Raw genomic sequence first — 19,423 nt, 5'->3', positions numbered from 1 at the left:
GGCAGCGGTGGCAACGACAGAGCAGAGGGAGAGCGCGGAAATCTTGCAGCTTCAAAGGATGCCATGTTGGGAGGAAGTGTCTGTCAGGTGATTCTGGAGAATGACACATGTCAAGAGAATACATGTCATGTATGGATGATGATGTGTGATTCAGTGTGAATGATTACAGTGTGAGTTTTTGTCTATGAAGGTAACTCTAAGCTTACTCCAAAAGGCAACTGGACTTGGTTGAAGTTCTTGAAGTCGTTTCTAATGACCTGAGTTTTTATGTGTTGTGTATGAGTGTATTTGGTGTTCTCCTTGTTGCTGATGTTGGCCTTAACTCCAGCTGCACTCCGTTTGAATGGATGATCCTCACCACCATCATTGCAAACTGCATCGTCCTGGCTCTGGAGCAGCATCTTCCTGACGGAGACAAGACGCCTCTGTCTGAGCGACTGGTAACGCGAAAACACACACACGCAGACACGCAGACAGTATACAAACACACATACACATGCACAGAAATATACACAAAAGCTTTCAAACACACATGCACAAAAATGTATATACAATCAAAAAGTAACAACAGTATTTTATCTTACAAACTGTTTTTAGTCTAATACAGCCAACAACTTTCCCCTTTCCTCTCCTCTCCTCTCCTCTCCTCTCTTACTTCCCCCCTTGCAGGAGGAGACAGAGCCCTACTTCATAGCCATCTTCTGTTTTGAGTCGGGGATAAAGATCCTGGCTCTGGGTTTTGCGTTACATAAGGGCTCCTACCTGAGGAACGGCTGGAACGTCATGGACTTTGTGGTCGTGCTCACCGGGTGAGTCCTCAGAAAAACCTCCTACAATTTTACAAACCTTTTAGATGCTGTTTTCTGCCTTTCTTTCTGTCTACAAGTTTATTTTAATGTTTTTCGGTTCAGCGTTTTATATTTGTTTCTGTGTTTGTACTTGTTGTTGACCATATTGTGCCTCATGTGCACCTCCCTCTGGATACTGAAAGCAGTGGTTTTTTTTGTTACCTGCTAATTAGGGCAATCAGGTTAAAGCATTTTAAAAATTTCCTCTCAGACTTTCCCCTGAGTGTTTTGGACACAGCATCACTCAGCTTTACACAAGCTTTTGTTCTTCTACGTCGTTACTTCCCTTGTGAAACAATCACAGCAAAGAGTTCACAACCAGGTTTCTCCTCAAGCTTGTGAGAGACGGAGGAAGATTTCCAGTTTCTACAGACATTTTATGATTTAATGTTGCAGCAAAAGGACAGAAGGTTATCAGACTATCAAAGTGCATTTAAATGGGATCCCAGTATTTTGAAACATTGGCCATGTATTGTGCTCTAACACAGGGGTTCTCAACCTGGGGGTCCCGAGATAATTTCGGGAGGTCGCCAATATGGTTTTGGAGAAAAAATTAAATAATATATTTCATATAAAATAACATACTTTAGACTTGGATATTGTTTTTTACATTACATCAGCTGGTGTCGTAGTACTCGAGATCGGTATTGGTCTCGTCTCGGAATTGAACACATTTTTACTCGGTCTTGTCTCGGCCTGGGACAAAGAGGACTCCGGATTTTTAATCAAGTCCGGTCGAGACCACCACTGATTCATTTTAAATCCATTTAAGAAATTGTTCTCCCCACCAGGGTTAGAACAAAAACTAGGCCCTTGCATGTCAGTGTGCAAATTCTACAGGGCACAGCTCACAGAAACGGCTGGGACGATTGAATGCTGACACATTTATTTAAAGGCAAACTTCAATTAAAAAAAGAGAAAAGCCTTGTATTGTGTTCACACTCAAGATGATTTTTCATTTTTAGATACGGTCTTGGTCTTGATTGGTCTCGATCCCTTAATGTCTTGGTCTCGGCACACTCTGGTTTAGAACATGACTTGGTCTCGGTTAATGTGGTCTTGACTACAACACTAACATCACCTCTGACAGTGATATTTGCTCAGGAACAGATTTTATTAAGAGTTTTTGTGATATATTTACACAGTGATTTAAAGCATGTCCGACCCACTTTGCTGGTTACATTGCGCACAATCTGGGTGCAAAGTGAGGCACAAATGGTTCGAGTCCCTTGATTATTCATCGAGTGTGTTTTGGGTCGCGAACACAGACTTAGGCCGTGACTATGAAAGGTTGAGAACCACTGCTCAAACAAGTAATAAAAGTCTCGTAACTGCTTCAGTAGATCCCTTCGGCCAGCAGCTGCAAAAAAGGCTGTAATGCTCACATGAGCTGAAGGGCAAAGCTCCACTTAAAGGGCCTGTTGTCTCCACAGACTGGCAAGAATTGTTATTTCAGCATTGCAGAAACCACCAGAGCCACCAGACTCCGTTGGCAAAAACGGAGTCTGGTGGCTCTGGTGGTCTGGTGGTCATTTTACCTTGCAGAATACGGGAGTTGCAGGCTCACCGCAGCCTCGCATTGTGACCCTTTATGACAGCACATAACAATGCAAACAAACTCACTGTTTCCCCTCTCATTGTATGTTAAGCTTAATATGGTTAACTGATGCATGTTGCTTTCTTTCTTATTACCTTACACATTAGATTGGTGTGTGTGTGTGCGCGTATGTGTGTGTTGTGTGATCTAAATATGGCTGCCTTAGTGAGAGAGGGGGGATGGGTGGAGATGGTAACAAGATACAGTGTTTGTCAAGGGGGAATACATACACACAACACGCACACACACACACACGCACACACACACACACGCACACACACACACACACACACACACACACACACACACACACACACACACACACACTCATTTTAGTGTCAGTTAAAAAAAAGTGTGTTTTATTAGCGACGATGCTGATAAATATATTACAAAAGCCTTAAGATAAAAGGTCCTTATTCTAAATCAGTGTGTGTGTGTGTGTGTGTGTGTGTGTGTGTGTGTGTGTGTGTGTGTGTGTGTGTCCGGTGTGTGTGCATCTTATAGTAGCATGAGTGCCACTCTTCTGAACTCAAACACACTCACACAGACACACAGCAGAGGCCTGGTTTGACAACGTGTACGTGTGTGATCAGGGCCACTCCCCCTCAGTCGGTACACTCCTTTAATGAGGACACACACACTCACGCACACACACACACACACACAGGCTGGATCAGAGCAGCACTGCAGGGAGCAGCAACCAGGGCAAAGTGAAATGTCACTTCCGCGAGAGACGGGGGAGCTGGTTTGTTGTTATGGCGATAACTGAGAGAGTGGTAGCATCCCCCCCCCCCCCCCCCCCCCTCTCTCCCTCTCTCTCTCTCTCTCTCTCTCTCTCCTCTTTAGTTTAACTGTACATCAAATATACAACATGAGCTCAGCTGAATTCAGGTACTGGCGAAGAAATGAGCAGTAGAGATCGTCTGATGGAGCCACGGTCTTGACGTCCCGCCCCTTCCTCTACCTAAAGCCCTTTTTACACTGCCAGTTCAAGGCGGGATTGTTACGTCTCTGTTCAATCCATCTTCTATGTAGAACGCACGGAGGCGGAATGGTGGGGCGTATTCGTTCCATCTCTGAGCCGGCATCGGAGGTAGTGACAGAGGCGTAACGGCGTCAGTGTAAACTCCGGAGCCAGCAGGGCGGAACAGGGCCGTGTGTGTGTATGTGAAGCACGCGCTGTTTGTTTACACCTCAAGTACGTTTTGAACGCCAGAACACAAACACACACTGACGCGGCATTACGCCAGCGTTGCTTGGTCCAATGTAAAATGACAAAGGTGGCACGAGGACGGAGCTTCGTTACGGCGCTGAGGCCGAACCGCAGCGTAAGACACACATTTAACGTCCGACAGGTTGGCTCAGTCTGCAGCAGAACAGCTTCTCGTGTCGGTCTGAAGTAGATATTCACGCTGATGGAAAGTTCAATGACTGTAGTGTTAGTGTTAGTGACGTCTCCTCTCACCGTTCCTCCTCTACTCTGCTACTCGGGAACAGAACGCTGCAGGAGCCCCATTTGTCAACAGAGCTGTCAATCGTGAGGTCACACCCCCTTTTTATAGCATCAAATAACTGATTACAAGTAAACTAAACACTTGGACATAAATCAGCATGATAAGAGCTAACTATAATGACAGACAGTTTGACCCATGTCCCATCTGTTAACATGGAGGAGGATAGATATATAGATGGATAGATAGAGCCCTGTGAGAGCGCAGCGGCAGAGTGGAGCTGTACTACTGCAGCCAGATAGCAGAGGGAGGAAAAAGGAGGAGGTGGAAGAAGAGGAGGACACGTGACGATGTCTCTCCGTTCCCCTGGGCTCTGGATAACAGGACAGAGAGAGAGAGAATCCAAGATGGGTTTGGCTGTTACAGAAGGCGTGAGAGGGACAGAGAGGAGGAAGACCACAGGAAGGAGGGAAGAGTGATGGGTGGGGGGGGGGGGCGGGGGAGGTGAGAGTGATGTATGTGAGAGTGAAAGAGAGAGAGAGGGAGGTTTGGAGGAGGAGAAAGAAGGAGGGGAAAGAGAGAGCAAATGCAGAAAGGAGCACGCTCAGAGAGGGAATGTGTGTGTGTGTGTGTGTGTGTGTGTGTGTGTGTGTGTGTGTGTGTGTGTGTGTGTGTGTGTTTGTGTGTGAGCGCTGCAGTAACCTGCTTTTCCCTGCTCCCTATGATCAATCACTCAGCACAGCCTATATAACACACACACTGCTTGTACCCTGTGCTGCACACACACACACACACACACACACACACACTCACAAACTCATGCTGTATAGCTGCACACACACATAATTACCATGCATGGCCTATATTGCTGATTATAGTCATATTTTAAGTGTTCATGTTTATTCATATAAAACATTTTAAATTGAATACAAGGTCCTGGTGAACACATGCTGCAAGAAGCTAGCATATGTTACCATGTTTCCTCACAGTGTGTGTGTGTGTGTGTGTGTGTGTGCGTGTGTGATCTTGTGTTCCTATCTATGCGAGGACCAATTTAAGACAAAACTTCTGCTTTGAGCATTAGGACTTAGTTTAAGGTTGCATCTCTTCTGCAAAGTAGGACATCCTGCTGCCTTACTGCATTTCCTAACTTCCTTGTCTGGAAGTTCCTAAATTCATTACAGCTAATTTACTTTACAAAGCATGCACCAAAAGGGTTTCTCCTTGTGCAGCCTTAAGACCGAAGCAATGTTGGACACCTGATAATAGTTATGCAACGCTTTTGGAAAGTTGCTTGAATGTCAAATTGTCCTTAAACTAATCAGAAACAATCAACGTATTTATCTTGTTATCTCGAGATAACAGCGCTGCACCACTGTAACGTCAGATGATCATAACTCGTATCCCCCGAGCTGCGACAGCACAAAACAAACATATGTCATTTATGGTTTGCACAGAAGATTAGGGGTGGGAGTTTCAGGGTAACTCACGATACGATAGGATGTGCGAAACGTGGCCCACGGTAACGATAGTATCACAATTCTAATGACATCTTGATCTTTACTGTAAAGTGCCTCTGTGTTTCGCCCAACACGTTCTCCATCCCAACTGGTCAAATAAGGCAGCTTTGTCAATGGCAGTGTTGTGACCAAGTCATCTTTGCTCAAGTCCCAAGCAAGTCTCGAGTCATTTTTTCTTGGGCAAGTCAAGTCAACTCACAGGTTATGTCAAGTCAGGTCGAGTCCTTAGTTAAGGCAAGTCAAGTCCCGAGTCAAGTCGCTTTTTTTCCACCCAAGATCCAGCACTCTTACCTGTAGTATCCGGTCTTTATTAAGAGAAAAGACAAGGTGTTAGCAGCTCGTCTAATAATGATATTATTGGCCAATTTATATAACCTGTTCAAAAAGTATGACAGTGAATTGTATCTGTGTTATCTTGGCACAGACGCAGCCATGATGATGGTCTGCTCTGAGAACGTATTGAGTAGTAACGAGTACGACTGATGAGGCGTCTCTTTGGGGGCTTTGATGTTGCGTGTTGCCATAGCGAGGAGTTTGACTGACAGCCAGTCATCCAATCATGAAAATCACATACCGGGGAGCTTTTTGAGTCGTCCAATCATGATTCCCAGTTTGTGCTGTGTACGTACCTGATATTTAGACAGAAACTTGACAGCACTGAATTTGATCATTTTATATTTAACAGCTAACATTCAAACTTATGAACACACGCAAGTCAGTGACTCGAGTCCACGTCTCAAGTCCACGTCTCTGGTCAGTGGCCCCTTGCTTTCTTAATATGATGATGTAAGTACTACTCTTGCATGTGATTTTCACTTGCAGGGCTCTCTCCTCACACAGTAGGACTTTCGAAATGAAGCAGTCAAGTTATCGAGTTTATTAATAAAAAAAGAAGTCTTGTTAGACTTAATAAAAACCTTGTTTCCTTTTTGGACTCAGTTTGCACGTGCTTAATGTTGTGAAACGGTTGCAGTTCAGGTATTTTTAGGGACCAAAAACTACTCTTCAAGTTTAAGAAGATTAACCAAGGTATGAAGGGGACATAAGTAACGTAACTTTTGGTAACTGATGTAACACTGACCATTAGTTTCTCATAATAGGCAAATGTGGCCCTCCTTAATGAAAGCCTTTTTGACCCCAAACTTCACCCCAAGCTGATTTTTGCTCTCTTTATACTTGGTCACATGACTTCAACAGAGCATCAAAACAGAAATGAAGCTAGTGGGGTACCTCAAGCATCACATCTTAAAGAGCTGGGCTGAAGTGCTGCTGTATTTAATGAGTTTAAAGTGAGGACGCTTTTGCCCCATTACTGGGAGGGCTCCAACAATAACAAAATCCTCATGTTTGGTGCAACATGTATCTTAATGCAGTATGTAACAAACATTTCAGCGTCATCACTGAGACAGACTTTTACTTCAGTTTTATCTTAAGCGTTAACAGTGTCAGCCTCTCTTGCTCTCCTCTCCTCTCTTGGTCCCTGTGTGTGTGTGTGTGTGTGTGTGTGTGTGTGTGTGTGTGTGTGTGTGTGTGCGTGTGCTGTGCGAGTCGTGACTGAGGAGGCTTCTGCCACTGGGTCGTGAAGTGTGCATGAATGCGTGCATGCACGTATGCTGACTTCATTCTTGGCAAACACACTGGAGAGAGAGATACTTGATGAGGATAAGACTTAATGAGAGAGAGGACACACACACACACACACACACACACACACAGAGTGACTAGTGTATTTAGTATTCAGGGATAACAGTTCATTGATCTTGAGTGCCTTGCCGTGACGTCACTCAGTAATTTAATCATTTACGGCAGACTCTGGGCCAGTCAGTCAATGAGAGGACACCATACACGTCCCTGCGACTCTTCTAATGGATGTTCACAGAGACAGTGTTCAAAAATAGACCTCTCTCACTTTACATGTGCAGAACATATATTTTTAAACAGCGTACTGTACACTGGTATGTGCCAGGATGGGAGGAGCTGTGGCACTGACTGAGATTATTTGAAGGATATTTTGCAAGAAAGTTCTGCTCTGAATTGGTGACGCTGAGCTTTAAATACACCAGACTTAAAGGGCCAGTTCGACGATTTTCAACCTCAGTCCTATCATGCTATTATGGGGAGCTAATGCCATTATGGTAAGAAAAGAAGCAGTTTCACTCTGTGTCTTTGGAGGACGCTATCCGCTTCCTTGACTGGAAAACGGTAGTATTTCACTCCAGCGTCTCTCGCTGGGCTGTTCCTTTAAAGAGGGAGGGGTGCCATGCATGCTGGGTGTTGTAGGAATGTAGAAAGTTTGTACAACTTTCTCCACAGCTATGGCACCTGTTTCCAATATTATTGCCTCTATCGATGACAGAGAACACCAGCTTTGTCTGACAGGGACTTTTTTCAGAGGAGAACTGCTCCTTTAAAAGGTGGCTGTTTGCTTTTTTCTTGAAGGGTGCAGCTGAAGTTTGCCGACATGCAAACATACTGCATTTAGCTGCAACTTGCAGTTTTGATTTAGCCAACACAGAAATGCTTAAAAAAGCATTTTTTCAAATGGCCGCTTGAGCCTGCATCCTGCATGTGGATCAGAGGGAGTCACTCCTCAGAGAGCCCTGTGCTGAAATGCACGACTTTAAGACAGAATTAAACATGCTTACAGACTGGTCCTAAAAATGTGTTGGTCTCTGTAGCTCGTTTCCCTTATTCATGTATAAGGTGTGAATTTAGAGACATACTGTATTTATCATTTTTCTTTTTAAATTGTATTATACATCCGTTTATCCATTATCTATACAGCTTATCATGTTCAGGGTTGCGGGGGGGTGGAGCCTATCCCAGCTGTCATCGGACGAGAGGCGGGGTTACACCCTGGACAGCGCTAACCACTGCACCACCGTGCAGCCCTAAATTGTATTATTTCTTTAAATCAAGGTTGGTCAAACTGGGGTCTGTTGGGTGTCACCCCAGATAATTTAATTAACTAAACTTATCTGGGTTATCCCCCCATAGTCCAATAAACCAGGCCTTATTTAGGCTTCCAAATGCTAGTCCACAGGCTAACGTTACTTTGTCCACTTCTTATGTACAGTCTAGGGTCACAGGGTTTTTATATTGTGCACACGATGGATTATTTTTATTCAGGTTTCAAAGCACCAAAACACTGTTAAAGAGCTTTCTGAGGACGTCAGGGATTTACCTTTGACAATCAATGTCCGGCTGAGGGCACCGAGATGCACAGAAACCTTCGCTCTGCCATCAAACTGGCCACCTCCTGTAAAAACTGGATTTCCTTTATACACATGGAGACTAAAAGACTAAAAGTGTCTTTTTATATCTCTTAAAGAAGAGAAAGAACAAACTGTGCAGGTGAGACAGAAAAGACCCCAAGGGCCAAGAAAAACATCTCGCCGGCTGTCGGGGAAAAAAGATGGCGTACTGAGTCACTCGTGTTTCTAGCAAAGGTACCGACTGACATCAGAACCCAACACAAGGGGACACAGGGACCTCTGACTCACTGCAGGGACCAATAACAGCTGAATTTGCGTCAGAAGCAGGACAGAGAAAATGAAACGGGTCGTCATAAAGATGTTTATCGAGGTACATCGTCTCAGGCTGTCAGGGTTAAGAAATACATCTTCACTCTGCTAAATCATCAGCTAACTTTAGTCTGCACCAGGTCCCTCTCTAACACCGACTAAAAATTTTGTATATTGATGGGCATTTGTACACACAGGTGGTACAGTAAGTACAGTAGGTCCTGTGAGAAACAGAGCGGGTAAATGAAGTCCAGCAGGGAGAGAGAAATGAGGTCACACTGAGAGAGAGCAGGAGAGTACCTGGCTGAAAATTGTCCCTTTGCCATCACTTCCATTATCATTATTGCTCTGCAGTCATTTACAGGCTCATCACTCTCCTGTATGTTCTCCTATACCCTCCAACTCTGTGCCCTGCAGGCTGTCTGCCTGCTGCACGTGGACACACACACTCATGTGAAGGATGTTACGTTGCACATGCATTGTAATGGCTCCATGTTTGATGATACTCAATGAGCTGCTCTGATATACCAAAGTAAAGGAGAGGGTGGAGCTGAAGATCGCCAGGATAGGAATCAATCGATCAGTGAGCAAGTACTTCTAACAGGCAGAAACCTCCAGAAGAACTAGACTCACCAAACCAGTGAGCGGCAGAAAGAGAGATGGATAGAGGTTTAACTTTTTTTGTCCATAAAGGAAGCGAAGGTAGGCTGCGTTCAAACAGACGCCAAGTTTATTTGTAGACATGTTACAGCCATTGTTAGGTTGGTTTTACCATTGGTAGGAGAAAAGCAGCAGTATGAAACCACCTCAATCACTGTGAATTTGCGCACAACACAGGGCATTGCAGCTCGACACTGGCGGAGATTTACCGTACACACACACGGGAGATAAGGGTTTTTATTACGGCAAACATAAATCAAAAGAAAAAACACCATGGCACTTTTTTTAAACATTATTTTTGGGCCATTTTTTGCCTTTATCGATAAGACAGAGACAGGAAATATTTGGAGAAGAGGTTGGGAAATGAACTGCAGCAAAGGGCGGAGGGCCAATTAACCAATTAAAATGGCTTTATTGTCATGGAAGGCATTAAAAACAAACCTTTGCATTTTGGCATCAAGCCTTCGTCAGGAAGTCAAACTGTTTCATATCTGTTATCGAGTGCCGGTTTTTAGTTAATTCATGTGATTTTTGACTACATGTTTCCCGACACAATCAACCAACCTTTATTTATACTTGAGAGATCACTGAGGGGCAACCCTGATCTACAATGATATCAGGTCTATTGCAGAAGCATTAAAAGACAGATAACAAAGTGTTAAAAGAACCAGATGAGAGGGATTTTAACACAAAAATAAGACGATTGAAAGGAGGGCTAAAATATATAAGACTGTGTATTAATTAAAAAAAAAAAAAACAAATACAAATAGAGTTTGGGATGTTTAAAATCCAGTTTCTAAAATGTCCAAAAGGTAAAAGTGCATTAACTTGAAGGAGTTGTTGTAGTTTGTTCCAGGAGTCAGGTGCACTGTAACTAACAGCTGTCTTTCCAAGAGGAACATGTAGCCGTAACCGGTTTGAAGAGCATGTCTGACCCTCAAATTCCACAGGATTCGTTTCTGGCGCGTTCTGTGTGCGCCGCAACCTCCGGAGTCGATCAGATAATCTCCAGATGAGCAGATAATCGACCTCGGAGGTGCAAACTGAACTGCTGTTTGTGTGTTGCTCTGTTTAACGTTGATGTTATCGCATGATTTCGCAATTCTTGCGCGATCTCGCTGCTCTGCGGATCAGACACGCTTCCTGTGGGCGAGGGCTCGCACCGTATGACGGACCAGAACCGCGGCGCAGACGGAGACGTTATAGTTAAACATGTTGGTCCGACATATCCTGCATTTCTGCTATCCTTTTTATACGACATTAAACAAGTAATGTTTTAACCTAAGCCAACATAAAAACGTTACCACCGTGATGGCAACTTTTGGAGGACAAATTGCATATTTTATCAAGAAGTTCTGAGTACGTGTCCGGTGAGAGTTGTGTGGAAAAGTAGAGCACAGCACGAGTTTGTCGACCAACAGTTAAATATACCTCAAGCACCTACTGAGAACAGTGCTTATTCTTTTGGCTCCACACTGTAGGTGTTTGTTAGACTATAAACAGAACTTAGCATCCAGTGTAAAGCAGGTCATATCTGTGAGCAGGAAGAGGCCTGATGCTGTTGCTGTTGGCGATTTAAAGCATGGGTAGTTACATCTTATCTATTGTATATTTCAATGGTTGTATAGAAGCCGTCATGTGTTGGGGTGCTTTTAAAAACTGAACTGGTAAATATGAAGATTATTGACTGTGTTTCCTGTTTGTAACTTCATACTTTATTAAATTAAATAGGTGCCATGTCCCTTTAAACCAAACATTTTGCTGCTAAAAGCCTGCCTCTGTGTGTGGTGCTCTGTGCACACCCACACACCCTTGTGAACAGAAATAGAGCCACAGACACAAACACACACCTACAGACACACAGTGCGAGAGCAGCAGGGTGGTAAAGTTAGGCATTAAGCCGGTGCATCATCACACCCACAGTGTGGATGGGCATCTGCCTGCTGAAGTGTCCTTTAGCAAGATATCTTATCTAGCATCACTGCTGCTCGCTACCCGGGTCTGACCTCTGGCAGCGAAGGAAGAAATGATACCATAACAAGGTTTCTCCTGCAGGGATCAATACTATTTACCTTTTTGGTTACGTAACATCCCCACTGGCAGTCACACTCATGATTGAATAACGTGTCATCTAGAGACGTCTCAGCGGACATCGGCAGGTTTGGCTCATTTGGTTTGAGACCTGATCTATTTATTGATAATTCACTGTAACCTCAGAACAAGTAGGACTCACTTTGATTGAGTTTGACTGATAATGAATCTGCATTAAGCAGCAATGGGGTCATATTCCCGGCTGCCCAGTGAATGTTAGTAAAATTACACTTGTCACCTGTTTTTGGTCTCCACCAGTTCGTGAGAAAAACGAGTAACCCCGCCTCTCGCCCAATGAGAGAGGCTCAAGCCCCCCCACCCCCACCCCCCGGCACTGAACAGGATAAGCAGTATAGATGATGGATGGATGGATGGATGGATGGATGTTTTAAGGGTGATATATGACCTTAGAATCAAATCTTGAAAGACATATTGTCATGGCTATGATGGCACTATTTTAACTGCGAGTGTTTTAGGGGTGCTGTTGTCATGTGCGCACTTTCAAACTTCCTCTCTTAAGCTGCCTACTTTTATTTGAGATGCTGTAATAATTATAACTAAGTTGTACTGCTGCTTGTAGGTCACTCAGCATGTAGACAAACTTTACAGCAGACAATGTTCCAGGATAAATGCTGCAAAATCAAACCTCTTCTGGACGACTGAGGAGCCTTTTGTTGGGAACAAACTCGTCACTTTTATTAGCACTAGCGCATCACGGCATGTTCACATTTCACCTGTTTTTGAAGAAAACTTTTGCTTCTCTATATTTACCGCGATGTTGTGAAAATTAATGTTTAATTTTTCATTTATTAATACTGATTACTCAAGCTAATGGTGCTTTAAACGTGCATGAGGTCATAAGATACATAACATGTACGTGTGTGTGTGTGTGTGTGTCAGTCAATGCGTGTGTATTTATAAGCATGTAATCCACGCTGTCACAGTTCGGCTCCTTTGGCAAATATAGTAACAAACTCACAACATGCAAAGACTGGGACGAGCTCCAGACGGTGTCATGTGCATGAGCTGCACATGTGTGTATTTGTGCGCATACGTGCACATGGATTATGTGTGTATTATGTTGAAACAGTGTGGGAGTGCCATGTGTCATCACAGCGTGAGAGTAATGTTGGTAAATCAATCTGCAGTGCATCAATCAATCAGACTCGATTTGTGCAGCACTTTTCATGTAAGATGCAAACAACCGCACACAACAAGAGCAGCATTTAATGAAACCAAACCATATACTGCATTTCAATTTACAGGGAGGAAACACCAGAATTAGATCTAAAACATAAACCAAGAGAAAAACAGCATAAAAACATAACCATGTGGACGGGTGAATAAATAACGGTTAAAGATGTTGTGTAATTTGGAGCCTAAAACAAACAACTTTAAGACGTGTTGTATGCCTGCAAACATTTTCACAGTAAAGACACAACAAGGACGCAGGTCCAGACGTTCTGTCCTTGTGAGGTCCAAGACTCATGCTGGCAGGAGACGGGGGGACAGGTGGGCCAATCAGGCGGCCCGGTACAGAGAGAGAGAACAGGAAGAGAGGTGAACGGAAAAAGTGGAGGAGGATTAAAGAGACAGGAAAGAATGACGTGGGAGAACAGGAGAGAGGAAAAAGATGAGTGTCAATTTAATTAAAAGACAGGGACGGACGGCAGGATGGAGCCGTCCTGACAAACAGCTACTGTACCCGACAGTTATGTAACTAGTTTTAATTTAGCCGAGAAAGTCCGGCTTTGTTACTGCTGTTGACCAGGAAGAGGAGCAAATATCCTCAGGAACGAATTATTCATGTCATTAACCCTTTAGACACCAGCAGCATTTAAAAATGTTTCTGCAGATGGAGAAACTTCCCTCAGTTAGCCAATCCATTTTACTCAACAACAAAAACAGAAAACAAATTAAACAATAAGTTTAAATCATTTAAAAACACAATTTAATCTTTAATTTTATGAGAAATATTTGAAATTTGGAGCTGAATCTCTCTTAAATGTATCTTTCGGCTTCCATGAGTGTATGAAGGCGGGGACGCTTAGCTGCAGAGCCATTTGTAGATTTTATACTGGAAGTTTGGTGGACACCTTTGAACAAAAACCCACATATCTGCATATTTCTCACTTTGGTTATTGAACATTACTTCAGGTATTTATGGTATTAGTTTTAATACACTGGGAATCATATAAAAATGTTCCCATGCTCTATTGTGCAATATAAAGTGGGCTCTTTTGGCTCTTCTGGCTGCCATGAGGTCTAGAGGGTAAAAAAAAAAAATACATCTCTGCATCGTTTCACATTTTCAAAAACAGACAATTTCCGCATTGCTACTCTGAATCCAGCAATCAAGCCGCTATTTTGCAAAAGACCGACGCTTGTGAACCCTCCAGTGGCCTCAGGGTGTTTGCAGAAAAGCCTGCACACTCAGCAAACCTTCCCCAAAATAAATAAAGGTTAATAAAACATATATGTGATTAGAAGACAGACGGGTGGATGGAAGCAGGGAAGGAGAGAAGGAAGGAAAGACGAGATTAATTCATTCATTCACCTGATCATATGAAGTTTAAAGAGAAGAAGAAGAAGCACAAAGATAGGAAGAGAAAAAAGGGGGATGAAAGAAAAGGCATGGAGAGAAAATAAGGGAGTTTGGTTGGGGGGGGAGGTAGCGAGAGAGTCCATCAGCTGAGTGTTAGCACTCTGCTGAGATCAGCAATAATGTGAGAGCGAGAAAATGAAGAGAGGGAAGGGAAGAGGAAGGGGGGGATGAGGATGGAGAATGTGGTCAGAATGAGAGTGCTTCCATTCTGCCTCTGCCAATGAAAGCTTCGGCAACACGGTGAAAGAGACCTGATAAACAGCAGAGAGATGGGAAGAGATGTTTGGATGGAAAGAAAAGAAAGAAAACTGTCTTTGATGAGGTGAGAGGGAGGAGTCTGAGGATGTGAGCTGGTGGAAATGATTCCCAAACCCCGAGATGATTGAGTCATCACAGCAACCCCCCGTCACCTCCAACCCTACCACTGTTTCCTCTCCTGACACCCCTCTGCATCTACCGAATGGTCTCTCCCAATAAGCGAAAGTGAGTGGGGCGTACCACCTTGGTAGCGGGGGTCGGGGCGAGCTGTGACATAACGGTCGTAAAGTGCTGCCTAACGTCCCGTATCTATTGACAGAGAGAGCAGGGCCGGTGCGAGAGGGTTTACTTTCCCTACACCCATGCTGCTCCGTAAACATTTGAAGAGAAGGCAGAAAGTAAAGCGTTACTGAGCAGTACAGTCCTACTAGTACTTTCCAATATCCCTCAATACAGCATGATATTCACTTCTTGAATTTTGATCCCATTTAGACTAAAATAGATAAAGAGGGGTGTGCTGGAGGCCATGGCTGCCTTGTGATTGACAAATCGCTACCGTGCTAACTGGCTCCAAAAGTCCAAGAAGCAGGGTACAAGACTATAACTCGATTTCTGTTGACACTATTTCCCATCATGCTCCAGGTCTAAATTTACAAAAAAAGGGAACGATGGAGCAGAAGCAGCTTTTGGCCACAGCTGCCATTGTTGTATATGCAGTGGTGTAGTGATCGAGACTTCACTAGCAGGTCACTAGCGAGGCATTCCGTTTACCAGAGCTAGCTGCTGCTGCACCAACCAGTTCAGGGGCTGCAGCCTTTGAAGGATGTATTTGAAGGTTGACTGCGATGCAACCGACAAATGCGTCCTCCTTTTTGCGGGCCACGAAGGATCCATCGAGTGCGTCCTTCGTGCCCCAACGTATCTTGAGATTCATTGCACGCCAATTCGAACAAGATGGCGGACTCCCAAGTGGCCGAGGACAACACTTTAAATGTAAAAAATTCTGGTTTCAACTCAAGCGAACAGCTAGCGATACAAGTGTTAAAAATAATGAAAAAGGCCTTGAAAAAACTTATCTTTAAAATCACAGGTTAAGTTACGTGAAGTTAGTTAAGTTAACCAGCTAGCTACCTGTTGCCAGGCAACAGAAGACATGTTTGGTGATGCAAGGGTAATGCTGCATTCCAGATAACTCGGAAGTCGAGTTTTTCCAACCTCCGACTAGAAAAATTGCTCTGGAACGCCATTCAAAGTCGGAGTTCCTACTTGTGAACTCGGAGCAGATTCATCTACCCCGACTTCACAGAGAATCATATGTCTGACGTCACACAAAAATGGCCGCACCCATGGAGAGGCACATCGTTAATGGTAAACTATCAACTGAAAAGCAACGTCATATATATTTGCCTGCATTTAATTGAAATAACTACATAAGTACAGACAACTACATAAGAAATGTGGCTAATGTGATAAGCTAGCTGGTGACTATAAATAATCTCTGAAAGAAACAATCATCACTTTGTTATGGTCGGCCATGTTTTTTATTTACGCTGGCGCCATGCACCTGGCTCTGAGGTCGAAGTAGGACATTTCTACTGGGAGTTCTCCCAGTCGTCTGGAATGCAGCATAAGGGCGGGAACAGCTAGTGACGCAAACAGGAAGTCCTCCGCAGACCAGACCGTCTCATTGCACTTCGGTCTCGGCGGTTCACGCAGGCTACGAATGACTCACCCTCTGAAGCCCGCGTCCTTCCAAGGATGCAGCCCAAGAATTAAGACGCAGCTTGTGTCCTACCAGCAAGCGAGTGTCCAAATATAACATCGCTGTCTGTCAGGGCACTCTAATAGCAGCCCTTGTGTGTCTCCATTGAGTCGCCTCTGTGTTTAATGTCAACCCCATTAGCTGCTTCCTGTTTGGAGCTGGTGAGAGATCATTGCTGACATTTCTTACGCCATCTTCAATATTTACTCGAGCCAATCAAAAACTCTTAATAGTATCATACATGTTTTATTTTATCAAGAGACTAATTAAGACTTAAGAGCAACTTGGACGGATTTATATGACCACCTTACAGCAAACGATCGAGATGTAAAACACATGATTTTATTCCATCGTTGGAAAACTTTTATTGACAGTGAAAAAGTTGGAAAGTACCAGTATTGTTTTATTTAAATGTCTAAATGTCTAATCTATCTTGCAAACTCTGAAATGGCAGACATCTCTAAATATCCACACTGACATTGGTGATAGTGAATCAATTGCTCCATATATTTTTGTTTATTCCTTACACCATGTTCGAACATATTGTACGAATTCCTTTACTGTGCACCACCGTGTCACACAGGAACATTGTCCGTTGTGTGTGTGTGTGTGTGAGGGGGATGAGGGCTCAGTGGGAGCCGCTGAGGGGACAGGAGCTCACACTGTGATGACACATGGCACTCCCACACTTACTTCCACATAATACACACATTATCCATGTGCACGTATGCGCACAAACACACACATGTACAGCTCATGCACATGACACTGTCTGGAGCTCGTCCCAGTCTTTGCATGTTGCAAGTTTGTTACTATTTTTGCCAAAGAAGCGACACTGTGACAGCGTGGATTACATACAACACACACAAACACACAGACACAGACACACACAATTTGAAAGCTTCATTATCATTAAACATCAGGCTATATGCAGGATGTAGGAAAATATCAATCCACTTGCGTGTTGGTAAAATGTTTTGTGATATTGCTGATTCTCCAAAACACAATGAATTTTATTCTTAGTAGTATTTGTATGAGAAATAATTTGTTATTAATCCGAAGTATGTACAAAAAGTCAATTTCTCTATGTCATATGGAGACTGTAGGGTCAGAGGCCTTCTGGTTTCTGTTTATAGTCTGTTTGTTGTAGAGTAGTATTGACCAATCACTTCTACACCGCCATCATTGAGTCCATCCTCACCTGCTCCATCACCGTCTGGTACGCTGCTGCCACTGCCAGGGGCAAGCGCAGGCTGCAGCGTATCATCCACTCTGTAGAGAGGGTGATTGGCTGCAATCTGCCCTCTCTCGAGGACCTGTACACCTCCAGGACGCTGAGGCGTGCAGGTAAGATCGAGGCCGACCCCTCTCACCCCGGACACAGTCTCTTTGTCAGGACCAAAACCTCCCGGCACAGGAACAGTTTCTTCCCCTCTGCTGCCAGCCTCATCGTGTCCCTGAACCCACTGGCTATTGTCCAACAAAAATGATGCTCTTAATGATCTGTAGGAACAGATGTATGTTTATTAGTGGAGCTAACAATCGCGTTGTAGTGGTCGTATCTCTGTAGCGACTTAATTCTTCTGCATCTCAAGTTCCCAGCCAGAATAAGCAATGACGATCTCACAGTTAAGGAACTATTGGCACAGACATTTGGACACCTGATTGCTACACTGGTAGCCTGAAATATTAGCAGCCTATTATCGTTGTATAAAAGCTGGTGTGTTCAAAGATTGCTAGCTCTGTGATTAAGTATGCAGATCCCACTCTTCTGATTGCATACAAAAGTTAAGCCCTTTTCTTACTCAGGTTTTACAGGAAATGGTTGCATGTTTTTTATATTCTGACAGTTTTCCTTAAAGTAGTTTAACTAGCCTTGCATGCAGTATCCTAACATATTGAATCTTATCCCCTTTATCGTGGCCTGTAGTGTACTGCCACATAAATGCTACAGCACCATCATGTACTGAAGCCCAAAGCGGACATGCATTTTATTTCCTCTGTTTTCCCGTGATAATGAGTAAAGTCCGGTTGTTTTCTGGAGATTTCGACTTATTTCTCGTTATCTCGAGAAAACAAAGCTGGTCATTCTTCTGAGGGTACAAGTTATCCTACGTTACGGCGGTGCAGCGTTGTTATCTCGAGATAAATAAGTCTAAGGAAAATGGAGTAAATACGATGTATGGATGCATGTCCGCTTAGTGCTTCTGTAATCATGACACTACAGGTGTGACATTAAAGTCGAAAAATTTCATTTTAATCCTTTTAGATCACATCCCCGGTAATATTGTGCATCTACTTGACAATATAGGCCAAAAACAAATACAGAAAATGACCAATCATGAACCAATCAGTCTGCAACATTTAGCCGCAGAACACCAAGAACGCTCGGTCAGTTAGCTAGCTACTGCGCTGTGGAGAACGTCTGTCTTCGCCCACTTCTCAACGATCAAATCAAATCCCTCTAATGATATGTCCCGCCTGCACGTCCTGTTTCACTCGGAAATACGTCACGATACGGAAGCTAGATACTCTCGAAATGCCGTTTCAGCTCGACTTTAATATTCATACAGTTAGATAAATCTCGTTGTGACTACCCGTCCTCTGTTAATTAGCACTACATAAGCTGGCAGCATATAAAGCTGCACTCTTTATAACAACTTGAGTCTTATTCTTGTAGCTTTGCCCATCAGGCAGATTGTTCCAAGTCCTCGGAGTCCTGATGCATAAAGCAACTTATTTTAGTCCTCAGTCTGAACCTCTGTTTAACAATTCACCGACACAGAATAACCCTTAAGGAGATGAGCAATCCTTAAAATCATCAAAACGCACCAGCAGCCGGAGCAGAGATGCTGAAATGAGGAAATTCAGATCTGAATTTTAAGTTTAAAATGGAATGTATCGAATGCACAGATTACTGATTGGAAATGTCAATTACTGACGATTAAACTGACTAGTCAGAGTCATTTGGAGTTAAGTTTCTGGTTGAACAGCAGCCTGGTTAAGGGTTTTATAAAGACTACTTATATAGCGTCACACACTTGTGATCTGATCTCTGTGTGTTTGTGTGTGTATGTGGGATTTGCGCCTCTGTGTACGAGCTGTAA

The 19,423-nt window shown here is 43.6% G+C and overlaps 1 protein-coding gene across 3 annotated transcripts in view; it reads left to right on the top strand.

Moving 5' to 3' along the window:
* Window positions 1-338: 338 nt before the first annotated feature.
* Window positions 339-19,423, top strand: part of cacna1ab (calcium channel, voltage-dependent, P/Q type, alpha 1A subunit, b) — a 110,645-nt gene continuing 91,560 nt past the window's right edge. For 2 of the 3 annotated variants that reach the window (XM_069665177.1, XM_069665176.1), the window contains exons 1-2: window positions 342-440; window positions 670-809. In XM_069665177.1, coding sequence (XP_069521278.1) covers window positions 348-440; window positions 670-809 — 233 coding nt within the window. In that variant the 5' untranslated portion in view covers window positions 342-347. Of the gene's footprint in view, window positions 441-669; window positions 810-19,423 lie in introns of all 3 variants that reach the window. The other variant, XM_069665178.1, reaches the window with a different exon arrangement.

Source organism: Semicossyphus pulcher, unplaced genomic scaffold (assembly GCF_022749685.1).
Source record: "Semicossyphus pulcher isolate SPU_LCO1_2020_fin unplaced genomic scaffold, fSemPul1.0.p SCAF_17, whole genome shotgun sequence".
Classification (NCBI taxonomy): domain Eukaryota; kingdom Metazoa; phylum Chordata; class Actinopteri; order Labriformes; family Labridae; genus Semicossyphus; species Semicossyphus pulcher.
This window is presented reverse-complemented; position numbering and strand designations above follow the sequence as displayed.